General features: G+C 40.1%; 2 protein-coding genes across 2 annotated transcripts; one reads left to right on the forward strand and one right to left on the reverse strand.

Moving 5' to 3' along the window:
* Positions 1-4815: 4815 nt before the first annotated feature.
* Positions 4816-7432, forward strand: LOC308105804 (ADP-ribosylhydrolase ARH1-like; the record flags this gene model as incomplete). The annotated part of the gene is made up of 3 exons (XM_080456726.1): positions 4816-5140; positions 6161-6533; positions 6956-7432. The coding sequence occupies 3 exons, from the start codon at positions 4816-4818 to the stop codon at positions 7362-7364; spliced, it is 1107 nt and encodes a 368-aa protein (XP_080312852.1). The 3' UTR covers positions 7365-7432.
* A 5789-nt stretch (positions 7433-13221) lies between these two features.
* Positions 13222-15838, reverse strand: LOC308073390 (ADP-ribosylhydrolase ARH1-like; the record flags this gene model as incomplete). The annotated part of the gene is made up of 3 exons (XM_080412261.1): positions 13222-13698; positions 14121-14493; positions 15514-15838. 3 exons carry the CDS (start codon positions 15836-15838, stop codon positions 13290-13292), a joined length of 1107 nt encoding a protein of 368 aa, XP_080268387.1. The 3' UTR covers positions 13222-13289.
* Positions 15839-18013: the final 2175 nt, after the last annotated feature.

The raw sequence follows: 18013 nt of genomic DNA on the forward strand, positions 1-18013 counted from the left end.
AGTCACACACACATGACATGAGTATGAAACGTTTTGCTTTATTATTGAGGGACGGCCATAGCTGAGTGGTTAGTGAGCCCGCCCTGGTTGCCCCAGGTACGATTCCAGGTCACGCCAGCATATGTGTCGATGAAATGAAATTTGTCCCTGAGCAAGACTCTTAACCCCTTATTGCTCACAGGCCCTCATTGGAAACAAGCCCGCAAGGACTTTCATGAACGTCCTGTTAAAAGGAATTATCCTTATCCTTATTATATTGTTGACTATGCCGCATCTCCATGGATGTCCCGACTCCCAAGTAGAAGATGGACGTCACGTCACCAGCACCGGACTTTCTACATGGTGGGATGGAATGTTGAAAAAATATGATGCGCACATAGACACGTACACGTTTAGTGTTACTATGCTAATTTATACATATATTTAGTTTGCTAAAAGATACAATCAAATCAATACAGAACAATACAACAGCAGCAAAGACTGATAGTTTCACCTTGCTGGCGCAACAGAGACACGGTGATGATGGGACTGTTTACATCCTGGTAGATATAGCTGCAATGGGTACTGGTCCAACTGTACTGGTTCAACAAGAGGCAGATTTCACATGGTCCAAGAAAGAACATGGCTTCGATATCGTATTTTGTGATCCAAAGGTAGACAAAAAAGTCGGAAAATATCATTCATGAAGTATTCAACATTCAGTGTTGCCAGATCCTGTGAGAGAAATAAGCAACCAGGTCTATGAAAACAAGCCCAAAAGAAAATACATAGGCCAAGAGCACTTTAAACCTAGACATGGGCTATTTGAAAATTGCCGATCTACAAGCTTACAACGCGTAACGATGTGACGCATTGTGAGCTTGTAGATCTGCTATTTTCAAAAAAATCTTGAGGGGAAAAAAGTGCCAAATGTGGAATTTGTTTTAAACAGTTTAACAACACATTTTTGGTAGGGTCTCCCTGGCAAATATGTTGGCGCGCAGTGCACAGATGAGGGTCCGTGGAAAAGTACATGAACATGTTTGAGAACCACTGGTTTAAACAACAATCAAAACATTTGGAAACAAGTCCAAATATCAACTACATTTTAGAAACCAGCCGCTTATAATAAGCAGACATGGCAACACTGCAGAACACTGGAAAGCATGCTTGTTGTTGTTGTTATAGATCACACCCCCAAGCAGACTCTCCTCCCCTCAAGGAGGGGCAGTGCACCAAAGCATTATGGTCATTGTAGTAATGCAGCAGTCCAGTGAAACCCTAGTCAAACACACAGACTTCATAATTCTTCTGGCCATAGGGTGCACATTTTTTACTTTTGCTACTGTTATCTACTACAAATATTATTAACATTGAGTGACTGTAAGTTCTTCCAGGGGTGAAATGCTCCTTTAGTAATCCTACTTTGATTTGGAACTTTATACCTAACTATCTCTTATCTAAGATTGGAGGCCTTAAATTTGTGCTTTTGTGTGACTATGAAATAGATAAACTTCCCTCATCTGTCAGAATTTCATAGACAAATGTTGTTGGCATGGTCTTTGATATATAAACAAAATGTTTCCCCCATAAATGCTACATCTGGAATAATAGGTACATTGTGTTTAAAAACAGCTCTTTATTTTATAATAACTGGTTTAACAATAATATTACCTGTGTGAATCAGTTACTTGATGGTAATGGGGTACTGTTAAGTTACTCTGGGTTTCTTAGTACTTTTGGCAGATGTTACCCCAAAGGAGTATGCAACGGTTATGGATGATATATTCCTTCTGGAATTGTGATGGCCCTTAAAAGGGACAGTAAGATCAGATGACACACCATTACTTGACCCTGTGGAAACTCCAGTGGGTAGTGTCTGCCTGTCGCCTGATTTATTCCAGAAAAATATTATTACTAGTAGGCTACACCTTATGTAGTATCCTATTAGTCCAGATTTGTTGATAGCTTGAACCGGAAAGTTATTTGGAATCTTCCATGTAAATATCTTCTTACCAATAAAGTGAGGGAGGTTTTGTTTAAAATCCTGCATAGGTATTATCCTACAAGTCATTATCTTCTTAAGTTCAAGAAAGACATCTGTGTGAACTGTTCATTGTGTGAAATGTACCCAGAGACAATGATGCACTTAGTTTGGAATTGTACCCACACTAACACGTTTTGGTATCTCGGTACATATTATCTCTTTAGTCAAGTGATCAAGACGATCCGTCCGATCTGTCCCATTTTTCAAATTCAAACCTGATTGGCGAATTCCGAACATTACTGGCCCACGCTAACCTACCTGACCTGGCGAAGACCTGTCTTTCGAGGAGCACTTTTTTCTAGTTTCATTTCATTCTTTTTTTAGGTATTAAAAAGGTCTTAAAAGTCCTTAAATTGTCACTTTGCTGTCATTTGTCGCTGTTATCTGGGGACCCCCTCCCCAAAAAAAGAAGAAAAGAAAATCATGTGGCGACCCACAGGTTGAGAACCAATGCTGTACATGAATGTACATGAAATGTATGTAATATAATTTATTGATAACAAGGCTTGCTGAGGCGGAGGTAACCTTGGATCAAGATTCATCAAAGATGGCTATTATCATAGATTTATTTACAAAAGCTCACCTTAGGTGTGGTGACGCGAGGTTAGACTTTGCGAAGGCCTAACCCACAGCCAAGGATTATGTAAATAAGGAGAGCCACTCATGTTGCCCTTTATATTGTTAGCCTCATAGCATAATTGCCTAACAATTTTTTGGTCAAATTGACATGTTTGCCTACTGTAGAATTATCCAGGGCTTTCAAGCACCTGAAATTGTTATTGTGATTATTTATTATGTGTGTATTTCCTGATTATTTAGGATTTTATACCGAAGTGATAGGCTGAGTTCTAGGAGTTGACTCATGCTTATAGGTCAATACTGCTTATTTGGAGTTATAAACTGAAGTTATTATATTATTATTATTATTATTATATATACAGATTGTAAAGGCCACAGCTCTGACCTGTGGTGTTGTGACTTTGCACATGAGTCAAATGAGTGAGACAGAGAGTGTTGATTGATTAGGTCAGATAAGGAGCTGGGGTACAGTGGATACTGTTTAAGAACAGTGCTAAAGCCTGTGTTTCCACAATTATTGATTCTTAATCAACAGATGGGTAGACCAACATGGGTAGACCAAACCCATATAAATAGAGTGGATGCTCACTGAACAGGACGAAGTGTTCTGCATGCATCAGCATTACTAGTTACCAGGGTGTTATTGCTGTGTTCCCCATTTTCCATTGCAAGTTCCGAGAGACTGACGGTAAGAACTGAGAGCGTGTTTACACGACGATAAATGTATATATTTCTGATATGTTTTATAGTATTGTGTGTATATTCCATGTCAGTAATTTGTCGTTGTTGTTTGTTTCCTTTTCTGGGTGTCTAACCTATTGACCCTGGTTGTAGCTTGATTTGGCTACTGGCCTAGTTCTGTTAAAGGGATAATTCACCCCCAAAATGACTTTTTTTCTATCGAATACACACCCCATGGAGACTTGAATTCATGGAGATTTGTTTCTGTTTTTGTCACATTCTTATAAGCCAATAATTTGAAGACCGACGGTAGCTCCGGTAGAGACTCAAATTGTCAACTTTAAGTCTCCAACTGGACACATTAGCATCTTTCCGCTGGTCATCAAATTATAGGCTTAGGAATGCAACAAAAACAGAAAAATCTCCATAGGGTGTGTAATTGATGGGAAAAAAAGTCATTTTGGGGGTGAATTATCCCTTTAATGTGTGTTTGTATTGTGTGTTAGTATAATAGAACCATCAAAGACACAGATCTGAGTTGTGTCCGCTAACTCGGTTGCTTACATACTCTTTACCAGGGGAGATCTAATTAGTTGCATTGCTTGTGTGACTGGCTAGATAATTGTACATACTCTCCTAACACTACTGCATCATTGTGCCTTATTGCCTATGTCCTAAGCCAATCAGAATGCTTGTTACATTCCAAAATGACTTAGGCAGAAAGTCGTTTTAAATCAGCTTTTTGACTACGGCAGAAATGATTATGTTCTGATAGGCTGAGGAAATAGGCAATAAGGCAAGATGAATCAGCAGTATTAGAGTAGAAATAAGTCTGGAAAAAGGTTGAATGTTTTTTTGTTCACAGTGCAGATTAGTGATTTATAATTGACTACACTGCTGTCAAGACTATTAACAATACACTGCTAAGTTAAATTCAATTGTCGAAATGCAAATGCATTTGTATGTGACTTTATTATGATCCAGATGCAGTCGGCCCGAGGGTATTGTCATATTTCCAAATTATAGCCCCCTTTTAAAAAAAGAAAAGAATAAACAATATATTTGTCATAGAAATCACTGATTCCAGTTCCTCGACCACAGAGCACTGCAATGATGGTTGAACACAACCCAAGGTTCTACCTCAGTTCAACATCGCTTTGACCCATTGATACCTGGAACGCTACTGTGTCACTTTAGATGTCTTTGGCTATTCAAAAATAGCAGATATACAAGCTCATAGCGCGGCACCGAGTGCCGCGCTATGAGCTTGTAGATCTGCTATTTTTGGAAAAATCTTGAAAACATTTTTTTTAGATTTCTTTTAAAAAACGGTTAAGATTTACATTTTTTTTTAAGAATCGCCTCAGGTCTTAATGGGTTAATGCTGAAAAACCTGCCAATCCCTGTGCCACTGTGCCTTTTCTTTGTCATAAAAGATCTGAAAGAATTAAAATGAAGCCAATTTAAAATATAATATAATTCAAAATGAAATGTTGCCCTTTTCTTATGTCCTCAGTTAAGGAGTCATAATGTCTACTGAAATCCCCTTGAAGGAGAGGTATGAGGCCAGCATGGTTCTGAGCGGTGCAGGTGATGCCCTGGGCTACAACAACAGCTACTGGGAGTTTGAGTGGGATGGGGAGTCTATTCATCGGCAAGTAAAAGAGAAAGGTGGTTTGGCTGAGCTGGATGTCAAGGACTTTCCGCTCAGCGATGATACCATCATGCACTTGGCCACCGCGGAGGCGCTGATTGAGGTCGGGGGCAAGGATAAGACAACCCTGCCGGACCTGTGTCGGGAATTGGTGGAAAAATACGTAGAAAGTATGAAGGACATGGACGGACGTGCACCAGGTATCTATCTATACATTACTTTAATTTGAAGGTTTTTGTGTGTGTTAAATCTGTCACGGCATGGCAACATTGTGTTACCATGTGTCACTGATAATTTAACTCTGAAAGTGTGCAAATGGAACCAAATAGACCTTCAAGTCCTGATCACGACAGCATGTATGACAAGTGATATTTCACTTCAATTCAGTTCAATTCATTTGAATGGAATCATAGCGATCAGACTAAGTAAATTCACCATGAAGGGTGAACGCTTAGAGTTCAACTTTGGTGAACTTTTATATGCAAACTTGTGGCGTCAACTAATGACACTGCTTTGACTGTTATGACCTCGGAGGGAGTGGGAGGAGCAGCAGTGGGGACGAAGCTACTGTAAGCTATCATTTTAACTCACATAATATTACCCCATAATATACCCTCTATATATATACTCTATATACATGCATACATAAATACAAGTTGAAACAGAAAGGAAGTGCAGTATGGTTTGCATTTAGTCATGAGGCAGGAGTAGTTTGTATAACTATGTTTACTTCCTTTACTTGCACCTCACACCAGGTGGAGTAATTGATTGTATTGCTTAAAGGGATAGTTCACCCCCAAATTGACTTTTTTTTCTATCGATTAGTCACCCCATGGAGACTTGAATTCATGGATATTTTTTTGTTTTTGTCGCATTCCTAAGCCAATAATTTGATGACCGGCAGCGGTTCTGGTAGGAGATACAAAGAGTCTCCTTTGTGTCTCCAAAAAGAAAATGCATGAATTCAAGTCTCCATGGGGTGACTAATCGTTAGAAATAAAGACATTTTTGGGGTGAACTATCCCTTTAAGTTACACAGGAACATGCAAATTATGCAAATTAATTATTTTACTTTGACAATGTCTGTGTGACCGGCACTTTAGAGACTAGTCCCGTCTTCACAAATCTAACATCAATCAAGATCATAGCAATAGCATGTGACAGAAATTGTGTATTTAATCTTGAAATAAAATGTATTTTTGATCTCCTCCCTTCTCCAGGGAACACCTGCAAGTCTTCCTGTCGTGTTCTCGAGGACAGAATGAAGAGAGGAGACTACAACTACAAGATGCCCTTCAACCCCAGGGCTAAGGGCTGTGGGGCGGCCATGCGCGCCATGTGTATCGGCCTGCGCTTCCCTGACCCAGAGCAGGAGCGTCACCTGGTAGCAGTGAGTATTGAGAGCGGGCGTCTTACCCACCACCACCCCAACGGGTACCTGGGGGCCTTAGCTGCAGCACTGTTCACGGCTTACGCCGTCAGGGGCAGCCCGCCTGTGGAGGCCTGGGGCCACGGCCTCATGGAGGTCCTGGAGAAAGCCAAGGAGTACATCAGAGAGGCAGGCGACTGTGTAGAAGAGAACGTCCAGGAATGGTGAGTGTGAAGATAGATAGATAGATAGATGGAAAAGCAGTCAGATTGAAAAAGGTGCACTCGTTTTCACCGACGGAGGCTCCGCCGAGCGAGCTTAGGCGAGCGAGTCGCTGTGCCGACCATTGCTAAGTCCGAGTTATGTCCCGATAGTGACAGAATCGTAAAACCCTTGGCTCGGTACCTCCAAAGAATGTATATGTGTGTATAAATATATGTGTATTTGTATGTATAAATATATGTATATATGTATATGTATGTGTGTGTGTGTGTGTGTGTGTGTGTGTGTGTGTGTGTGTGTGTGCGTGTGTGTATATATATATAGTGTGTTGTTCAATGTCAAAGCAGTACTATTGATAGCAGATAGTTTATTTAAATGTCAGTGGTAGAGTAATAAATTCAGCATTCACTGATCCATGTTATAGGGCCTACTTTAAGGAATCTTGGGAGAACTACCTGACAAAGAGAGGAATCCTGGATGGGAAAGTCGAAAAAGCACGCTTTCCAGAATGCTATGGCGTGAAGGAAAGGGAAGAATTTTACAGGGAAATTGCTTTCCGTAGCACTCCCGGTGCCTGTGGTCCCGATGCCCCCATGATAGCTTATGATGCTCTCCTATGCGCTGGTGACTCATGGGAGAAGCTGGCCGATCATGGGTTCTTCCACGGTGGAGACAGCGACTCCACAGCTGTGATCGCTGCTGCCTGTTGGGGCGCCATCTACGGCTTCAGAGGAGTTCCAGAGCTGAACCACGAGAAACTGGAGTACAGGGAGAGACTGGTTACGGTGGCACAGAAGCTGTTTGAGCTGAGGAATAATCCTTTTAATGAATAAAGCACGCCTGAAAATATTGTGGAAGAGAGAAATAGGTGTTTATGTTCCATCCTTTTTACTGAACTCCAGTCTCCTTGTTATAATGTTTTCCTTTTGCTTAATGCTTTATGTAAAGTACATTGAAGTGCCTTGTTGAATTGTGCTTAACAAATGACATCATGTAAAGTGAAAAATAAAAGTAGATTTACCAAATTCGAGTCACTAGACATTTTATATACTTCACTGTACCATCCAAAGTCAAGTATTTGATTGTACTCATATCTCATATCTCATATCTCATAGCTTTGTGGTTCGAGCATTGGTTCTCCCCTAGGGGTCCTTGAGATAAAGTTTGAGAACCACTGGGTCAGAGTGTCCGCCCTGAGATTGGGAAGTTGGGGTTCGATCCCCCGTCCGGGTCATACCAAAGACCCAATGCCTCCCTGCTTGGCACTCATTATAGATAGGGTTGGATTGGGTGTAAGTCCCTGGGACATACTAGCGTCATGTCCGGTGTATTGTACGTCAAGCTGCCTCACACAGAAACAGGAGCCCAATGGGCCACATGGCTCGGCAAGGCTTACTTACTTATACCTCATATCTACATGAATGAATATCACAGAAATCAGAATTGACTCTGTACTTCCCCCATCCAGGAAACGGGAAATGTTTTGTTCCCTTTTCTTCTGGAAAAGGGAACTAGATTTATGCACAGAGAAACAAACAGTGTCAGGCAAAATGCTATCATTATTTTCAATCCAATTCCATGTCATTTTTATAGAACTTTAACAAATCATTTTTCAGCTAGATTTCTATAAAGTTACAGTCATCTTTTTATGTATGTACAGTGTGTCTGTCTCTCTAGAACCATACGTTAAATCAGTGTGTAGCAGTGTGTTGTTGAGGACCCAAGGAAGTGCAGTGTTGAGTATGAAGTCGAAATCAATTAACCACTTGAACCCTAGTATGTATAAACAAACAAACATTAATTTAGTGCTCTTAAACAAGTCTATATGAAGCCATTTATAAAATCTATGAAAAAGTTGAATATACAACACAATACAAAGTATATTATGTGATTGGGGCCCCTGCTTCATCTCTCTCAGCTTACTAGGACCCCAATGGAAACAAGGCCGCAAGGACTTTTTTGGTGTTATCCTTTTAGACAAAGCGTTTGACTGTACTCGTGCTGTTTTTATATTTATGTCTAATAAAATATTCAATCAATCAAAAGCTATGGGGTCCTTGGCCTGAACAACTGCTGTTTTGACGCCATCTAGTGTCCAACAGTAGACATGATCTGCCTGTGCATGTTATGGATGTGAAATGTGTTTATCTTCGAAAATTTGTTTGCACACTAGCTTTTAATTAATAGATGCACTGACTGTGTATTTAATGCTTAAAACTGTACAATTTCAACTCTTTCATTGATGCAAAGCACTTTGTAACTCACTGTTAAGGTTCTATCATGAATACAAAATATTATAAAAAATACTAGTTTCATGTGTTCAGGGTTTCAAATTGCTAATGTTGTCAAATAAGCTAATTAAATATGCACAATTCAAAAATCAAGCAGAAATGGATTCTACATTAAAACATTACCTTATAGGATCAACTGAGAAAGGTTTGGTACACCAGATTATCACATTGTTAGGTTTGATAATCCTAGACATGAACCACTGGTTTAAACAACATTTAAGCAAGCCCACATAAGAAATACACTTAAGAAACAAGAAACTGATGTTACAATGAAAAGATTACTTCATGACAACTTTTAAATTGGCATAGGCCTACTTATTTATATCTGGGCAGTTGTCTTGTATGCACCACTTCATAGGTCACTGATGAAACACATTGCATTGTTATAAATAATGGACTGTACATAATTGTGATTGCTTTACCATTTGTATTTTTTTCTTTTGTTACCATTTGAATAAATAAGAAAAAAGTTCCCATCTGTTCTTCTTTATTAAATGTCTTTATATAAATATGTGAGAGGGGGGGAGGAGGCAGGATAGATGGACGGAATGGACATGAGATTTTAAAATAAAGGAGTAAAACTTGAATCAAAAAAACTGGAAGACAAGTAGACTTCTTTAGCAACTACAACCTGGATGTTTGTTGGATAAATACCCCCACCACCCACCCCTACATTCTATCCTTTCATCACTCCTTTCCTTCCTGCCTAGTTTTAAGAAACTACATGCTGACCAAGTTTTTAGTTGTTTTTTTTTGTTCCGTTTTTGTTTTTATCTGTCTTTATCTTTCTTTCTTTTCTTTTTCTCCCTCTCTTTTGTCTGTCTGTCTTGTCAGTCTGTCTGTCTGCGGTGAGTGTTGTTGAGTTGTTATATAGGACAGCGCCACACTACTCCGTCGGGAGGGCGAGTGTGTAATGGATAAATTAGAATGCCAACCTGTTCTTCTATCATTTCTGTACTATCTAACTGTATTTGAACTAAGGAGGTTTAAACTCACAGCAGGGGTCTTTAGTCAACCACTCTACACATGAATGTGCTAAATCTAACTCACCTACAGCTGTAAATGGAACAGCTGATCTGAATCCTTCATGCTATTCTCACTGTGTCAGCTATGTGTATTTGTGTAACTGTGTATGTGTCGCTCTGATCTTTAGTCCATACCTTATATTCCATTCAGGTGAAGTTTTAGATAATTTATTCAGACAAAGGCAGATGGAATATCCCGCCTCACCTATGCAGCTATTTCCTTGTTTGTAATAGGGCTGGCAAGGCTGGTGTCACTCCACGGCTGCGGCTAGCCCCGCCCCCGGTCGGTGGGGTCAACATCTCCCTTCACTCTGAGGTTCGCTAATAGTAGCCTGCTAGTTGGTGCTCTTTCAGCAGTGTTTCGCCAAAATGGGAATGAATTGTTGTATGAAAACTGTTCCACGGCTTCTCACCATCGACGAGTTGAGAATAAAGGGGCTAAAATGGACAACGGACTAACTTTTCACCGCATTCCCAAATGGAAGCCAGCCAGGTCTCCCGACGTAACAAAGAGACGATGCATGGCTTGGTTGTCATTGATTGATTGAATATTTTATTAGGCAAAAAATGTAGAACAGCACAGTTACATTTAAAATACTTTGTCTAACAGGTCCGTTCATAAAAGTCCTTGCGGACATCTCCCTTCAGAGTGAAGGGAGATGTTGACCCCACCGACCGGGGGCGGGGCTAGCCGCAGCCGTGGAGTGACACCAGCCTTGCCAGCCCTATTACAAACAAGGAAATAGCTGCATAGGTGAGGCGGGATATTCCATCTGCCTTTGTCTGAATAAATTATCTAAAACTTCACCTGAATGGAATATAAGGTATGGACTAAAGATCAGAGCGACACATACACAGTTACACAAATACACATAGCTGACACAGTGAGAATAGCATGAAGGATTCAGATCAGCTGTTCCATTTACAGCTGTAGGTGAGTTAGATTTAGCACATTCATGTGTAGAGTGGTTGACTAAAGACCCCTGCTGTGAGTTTAAACCTCCTTAGTTCAAATACAGTTAGATAGTACAGAAATGATAGAAGAACAGGTTGGCATTCTAATTTATCCATTACACACTCGCCCTCCCGACGGAGTAGTGTGGCGCTGTCCTATATAACAACTCAACAACACTCACCGCAGACAGACAGACTGACAAGACAGACAGACAAAAGAGAGGGAGAAAAAGAAAAGAAAGAAAGATAAAGACAGATAAAAACAAAAACGGAACAAAAAAAAACAACTAAAAACTTGGTCAGCATGTAGTTTCTTAAAACTAGGCAGGAAGGAAAGGAGTGATGAAAGGATAGAATGTAGGGGTGGGTGGTGGGGGTATTTATCCAACAAACATCCAGGTTGTAGTTGCTAAAGAAGTCTACTTGTCTTCCAGTTTTTTTGATTCAAGTTTTACTCCTTTATTTTAAAATCTCATGTCCATTCCGTCCATCTATCCTGCCTCCTCCCCCCCTCTCACATATTTATATAAAGACATTTAATAAAGAAGAACAGATGGGAACTTTTTTCTTATTTATTCAAATGGTAACAAAAGAAAAAAATACAAATGGTAAAGCAATCACAATTATGTACAGTCCATTATTTATAACAATGCAATGTGTTTCATCAGTGACCTATGAAGTGGTGCATACAAGACAACTGCCCAGATATAAATAAGTAGGCCTATGCCAATTTAAAAGTTGTCATGAAGTAATCTTTTCATTGTAACATCAGTTTCTTGTTTCTTAAGTGTATTTCTTATGTGGGCTTGCTTAAATGTTGTTTAAACCAGTGGTTCATGTCTAGGATTATCAAACCTAACAATGTGATAATCTGGTGTACCAAACCTTTCTCAGTTGATCCTATAAGGTAATGTTTTAATGTAGAATCCATTTCTGCTTGATTTTTGAATTGTGCATATTTAATTAGCTTATTTGACAACATTAGCAATTTGAAACCCTGAACACATGAAACTAGTATTTTTTATAATATTTTGTATTCATGATAGAACCTTAACAGTGAGTTACAAAGTGCTTTGCATCAATGAAAGAGTTGAAATTGTACAGTTTTAAGCATTAAATACACAGTCAGTGCATCTATTAATTAAAAGCTAGTGTGCAAACAAATTTTCGAAGATAAACACATTTCACATCCATAACATGCACAGGCAGATCATGTCTACTGTTGGACACTAGATGGCGTCAAAACAGCAGTTGTTCAGGCCAAGGACCCCATAGCTTTTGATTGATTGAATATTTTATTAGACATAAATATAAAAACAGCACGAGTACAGTCAAACGCTTTGTCTAAAAGGATAACACCAAAAAAGTCCTTGCGGCCTTGTTTCCATTGGGGTCCTAGTAAGCTGAGAGAGATGAAGCAGGGGCCCCAATCACATAATATACTTTGTATTGTGTTGTATATTCAACTTTTTCATAGATTTTATAAATGGCTTCATATAGACTTGTTTAAGAGCACTAAATTAATGTTTGTTTGTTTATACATACTAGGGTTCAAGTGGTTAATTGATTTCGACTTCATACTCAACACTGCACTTCCTTGGGTCCTCAACAACACACTGCTACACACTGATTTAACGTATGGTTCTAGAGAGACAGACACACTGTACATACATAAAAAGATGACTGTAACTTTATAGAAATCTAGCTGAAAAATGATTTGTTAAAGTTCTATAAAAATGACATGGAATTGGATTGAAAATAATGATAGCATTTTGCCTGACACTGTTTGTTTCTCTGTGCATAAATCTAGTTCCCTTTTCCAGAAGAAAAGGGAACAAAACATTTCCCGTTTCCTGGATGGGGGAAGTACAGAGTCAATTCTGATTTCTGTGATATTCATTCATGTAGATATGAGGTATAAGTAAGTAAGCCTTGCCGAGCCATGTGGCCCATTGGGCTCCTGTTTCTGTGTGAGGCAGCTTGACGTACAATACACCGGACATGACGCTAGTATGTCCCAGGGACTTACACCCAATCCAACCCTATCTATAATGAGTGCCAAGCAGGGAGGCATTGGGTCTTTGGTATGACCCGGACGGGGGATCGAACCCCAACTTCCCAATCTCAGGGCGGACACTCTGACCCAGTGGTTCTCAAACTTTATCTCAAGGACCCCTAGGGGAGAACCAATGCTCGAACCACAAAGCTATGAGATATGAGATATGAGATATGAGTACAATCAAATACTTGACTTTGGATGGTACAGTGAAGTATATAAAATGTCTAGTGACTCGAATTTGGTAAATCTACTTTTATTTTTCACTTTACATGATGTCATTTGTTAAGCACAATTCAACAAGGCACTTCAATGTACTTTACATAAAGCATTAAGCAAAAGGAAAACATTATAACAAGGAGACTGGAGTTCAGTAAAAAGGATGGAACATAAACACCTATTTCTCTCTTCCACAATATTTTCAGGCGTGCTTTATTCATTAAAAGGATTATTCCTCAGCTCAAACAGCTTCTGTGCCACCGTAACCAGTCTCTCCCTGTACTCCAGTTTCTCGTGGTTCAGCTCTGGAACTCCTCTGAAGCCGTAGATGGCGCCCCAACAGGCAGCAGCGATCACAGCTGTGGAGTCGCTGTCTCCACCGTGGAAGAACCCATGATCGGCCAGCTTCTCCCATGAGTCACCAGCGCATAGGAGAGCATCATAAGCTATCATGGGGGCATCGGGACCACAGGCACCGGGAGTGCTACGGAAAGCAATTTCCCTGTAAAATTCTTCCCTTTCCTTCACGCCATAGCATTCTGGAAAGCGTGCTTTTTCGACTTTCCCATCCAGGATTCCTCTCTTTGTCAGGTAGTTCTCCCAAGATTCCTTAAAGTAGGCCCTATAACATGGATCAGTGAATGCTGAATTTATTACTCTACCACTGACATTTAAATAAACTATCTGCTATCAATAGTACTGCTTTGACATTGAACAACACACTATATATATATACACACACGCACACACACACACACACACACACACACACACACACACACACACACATACATATACATATATACATATATTTATACATACAAATACACATATATTTATACACACATATACATTCTTTGGAGGTACCGAGCCAAGGGTTTTACGATTCTGTCACTATCGGGACATAACTCGGACTTAGCAATGGTCGGCACAGCGACTCGCTCGCCTAAGCTCGCTCGGCGGAGCCTCCGTCGGTGAAAACGAGTGCACCTTTTTCAATCTGACTGCTTTTCCATCTATCTATCTATCTATCTTCACACTCACCATTCCTGGACGTTCTCTTCTACACAGTCGCCTGCCTCTCTGATGTACTCCTTGGCTTTCTCCAGGACCTCCATGAGGCCGTGGCCCCAGGCCTCCACAGGCGGGCTGCCCCTGACGGCGTAAGCCGTGAACAGTGCTGCAGCTAAGGCCCCCAGGTACCCGTTGGGGTGGTGGTGGGTAAGACGCCCGCTCTCAATACTCACTGCTACCAGGTGACGCTCCTGCTCTGGGTCAGGGAAGCGCAGGCCGATACACATGGCGCGCATGGCCGCCCCACAGCCCTTAGCCCTGGGGTTGAAGGGCATCTTGTAGTTGTAGTCTCCTCTCTTCATTCTGTCCTCGAGAACACGACAGGAAGACTTGCAGGTGTTCCCTGGAGAAGGGAGGAGATCAAAAATACATTTTATTTCAAGATTAAATACACAATTTCTGTCACATGCTATTGCTATGATCTTGATTGATGTTAGATTTGTGAAGACGGGACTAGTCTCTAAAGTGCCGGTCACACAGACATTGTCAAAGTAAAATAATTAATTTGCATAATTTGCATGTTCCTGTGTAACTTAAAGGGATAGTTCACCCCAAAAATGTCTTTATTTCTAACGATTAGTCACCCCATGGAGACTTGAATTCATGCATTTTCTTTTTGGAGACACAAAGGAGACTCTTTGTATCTCCTACCAGAACCGCTGCCGGTCATCAAATTATTGGCTTAGGAATGCGACAAAAACAAAAAAATATCCATGAATTCAAGTCTCCATGGGGTGACTAATCGATAGAAAAAAAAGTCAATTTGGGGGTGAACTATCCCTTTAAGCAATACAATCAATTACTCCACCTGGTGTGAGGTGCAAGTAAAGGAAGTAAACATAGTTATACAAACTACTCCTGCCTCATGACTAAATGCAAACCATACTGCACTTCCTTTCTGTTTCAACTTGTATTTATGTATGCATGTATATAGAGTATATATATAGAGGGTATATTATGGGGTAATATTATGTGAGTTAAAATGATAGCTTACAGTAGCTTCGTCCCCACTGCTGCTCCTCCCACTCCCTCCGAGGTCATAACAGTCAAAGCAGTGTCATTAGTTGACGCCACAAGTTTGCATATAAAAGTTCACCAAAGTTGAACTCTAAGCGTTCACCCTTCATGGTGAATTTACTTAGTCTGATCGCTATGATTCCATTCAAATGAATTGAACTGAATTGAAGTGAAATATCACTTGTCATACATGCTGTCGTGATCAGGACTTGAAGGTCTATTTGGTTCCATTTGCACACTTTCAGAGTTAAATTATCAGTGACACATGGTAACACAATGTTGCCATGCCGTGACAGATTTAACACACACAAAAACCTTCAAATTAAAGTAATGTATAGATAGATACCTGGTGCACGTCCGTCCATGTCCTTCATACTTTCTACGTATTTTTCCACCAATTCCCGACACAGGTCCGGCAGGGTTGTCTTATCCTTGCCCCCGACCTCAATCAGCGCCTCCGCGGTGGCCAAGTGCATGATGGTATCATCGCTGAGCGGAAAGTCCTTGACATCCAGCTCAGCCAAACCACCTTTCTCTTTTACTTGCCGATGAATAGACTCCCCATCCCACTCAAACTCCCAGTAGCTGTTGTTGTAGCCCAGGGCATCACCTGCACCGCTCAGAACCATGCTGGCCTCATACCTCTCCTTCAAGGGGATTTCAGTAGACATTATGACTCCTTAACTGAGGACATAAGAAAAGGGCAACATTTCATTTTGAATTATATTATATTTTAAATTGGCTTCATTTTAATTCTTTCAGATCTTTTATGACAAAGAAAAGGCACAGTGGCACAGGGATTGGCAGGTTTTTCAGCATTAACCCATTAAGACCTGAGGCGATTCTTAAAAAAAAATGTAAATCTTAACCGTTTTTTAAAAGAAATCTAAAAAAAATGTTTTCAAGATTTTTCCAAAAATAGCAGATCTACAAGCTCATAGCGCGGCACTCGGTGCCGCGCTATGAGCTTGTATATCTGCTATTTTTGAATAGCCAAAGACATCTAAAGTGACACAGTAGCGTTCCAGGTATCAATGGGTCAAAGCGATGTTGAACTGAGGTAGAACCTTGGGTTGTGTTCAACCATCATTGCAGTGCTCTGTGGTCGAGGAACTGGAATCAGTGATTTCTATGACAAATATATTGTTTATTCTTTTCTTTTTTTAAAAGGGGGCTATAATTTGGAAATATGACAATACCCTCGGGCCGACTGCATCTGGATCATAATAAAGTCACATACAAATGCATTTGCATTTCGACAATTGAATTTAACTTAGCAGTGTATTGTTAATAGTCTTGACAGCAGTGTAGTCAATTATAAATCACTAATCTGCACTGTGAACAAAAAAACATTCAACCTTTTTCCAGACTTATTTCTACTCTAATACTGCTGATTCATCTTGCCTTATTGCCTATTTCCTCAGCCTATCAGAACATAATCATTTCTGCCGTAGTCAAAAAGCTGATTTAAAACGACTTTCTGCCTAAGTCATTTTGGAATGTAACAAGCATTCTGATTGGCTTAGGACATAGGCAATAAGGCACAATGATGCAGTAGTGTTAGGAGAGTATGTACAATTATCTAGCCAGTCACACAAGCAATGCAACTAATTAGATCTCCCCTGGTAAAGAGTATGTAAGCAACCGAGTTAGCGGACACAACTCAGATCTGTGTCTTTGATGGTTCTATTATACTAACACACAATACAAACACACATTAAAGGGATAATTCACCCCCAAAATGACTTTTTTTCCCATCAATTACACACCCTATGGAGATTTTTCTGTTTTTGTTGCATTCCTAAGCCTATAATTTGATGACCAGCGGAAAGATGCTAATGTGTCCAGTTGGAGACTTAAAGTTGACAATTTGAGTCTCTACCGGAGCTACCGTCGGTCTTCAAATTATTGGCTTATAAGAATGTGACAAAAACAGAAACAAATCTCCATGAATTCAAGTCTCCATGGGGTGTGTATTCGATAGAAAAAAAGTCATTTTGGGGGTGAATTATCCCTTTAACAGAACTAGGCCAGTAGCCAAATCAAGCTACAACCAGGGTCAATAGGTTAGACACCCAGAAAAGGAAACAAACAACAACGACAAATTACTGACATGGAATATACACACAATACTATAAAACATATCAGAAATATATACATTTATCGTCGTGTAAACACGCTCTCAGTTCTTACCGTCAGTCTCTCGGAACTTGCAATGGAAAATGGGGAACACAGCAATAACACCCTGGTAACTAGTAATGCTGATGCATGCAGAACACTTCGTCCTGTTCAGTGAGCATCCACTCTATTTATATGGGTTTGGTCTACCCATGTTGGTCTACCCATCTGTTGATTAAGAATCAATAATTGTGGAAACACAGGCTTTAGCACTGTTCTTAAACAGTATCCACTGTACCCCAGCTCCTTATCTGACCTAATCAATCAACACTCTCTGTCTCACTCATTTGACTCATGTGCAAAGTCACAACACCACAGGTCAGAGCTGTGGCCTTTACAATCTGTATATATAATAATAATAATAATAATATAATAACTTCAGTTTATAACTCCAAATAAGCAGTATTGACCTATAAGCATGAGTCAACTCCTAGAACTCAGCCTATCACTTCGGTATAAAATCCTAAATAATCAGGAAATACACACATAATAAATAATCACAATAACAATTTCAGGTGCTTGAAAGCCCTGGATAATTCTACAGTAGGCAAACATGTCAATTTGACCAAAAAATTGTTAGGCAATTATGCTATGAGGCTAACAATATAAAGGGCAACATGAGTGGCTCTCCTTATTTACATAATCCTTGGCTGTGGGTTAGGCCTTCG

The sequence above is a fragment of the Gymnoscopelus braueri genome, assembly GCF_963280865.1.
Source record: "Gymnoscopelus braueri genome assembly, chromosome: 18".
In the NCBI taxonomy this organism is placed as follows: Eukaryota; Metazoa; Chordata; class Actinopteri; order Myctophiformes; family Myctophidae; genus Gymnoscopelus; species Gymnoscopelus braueri.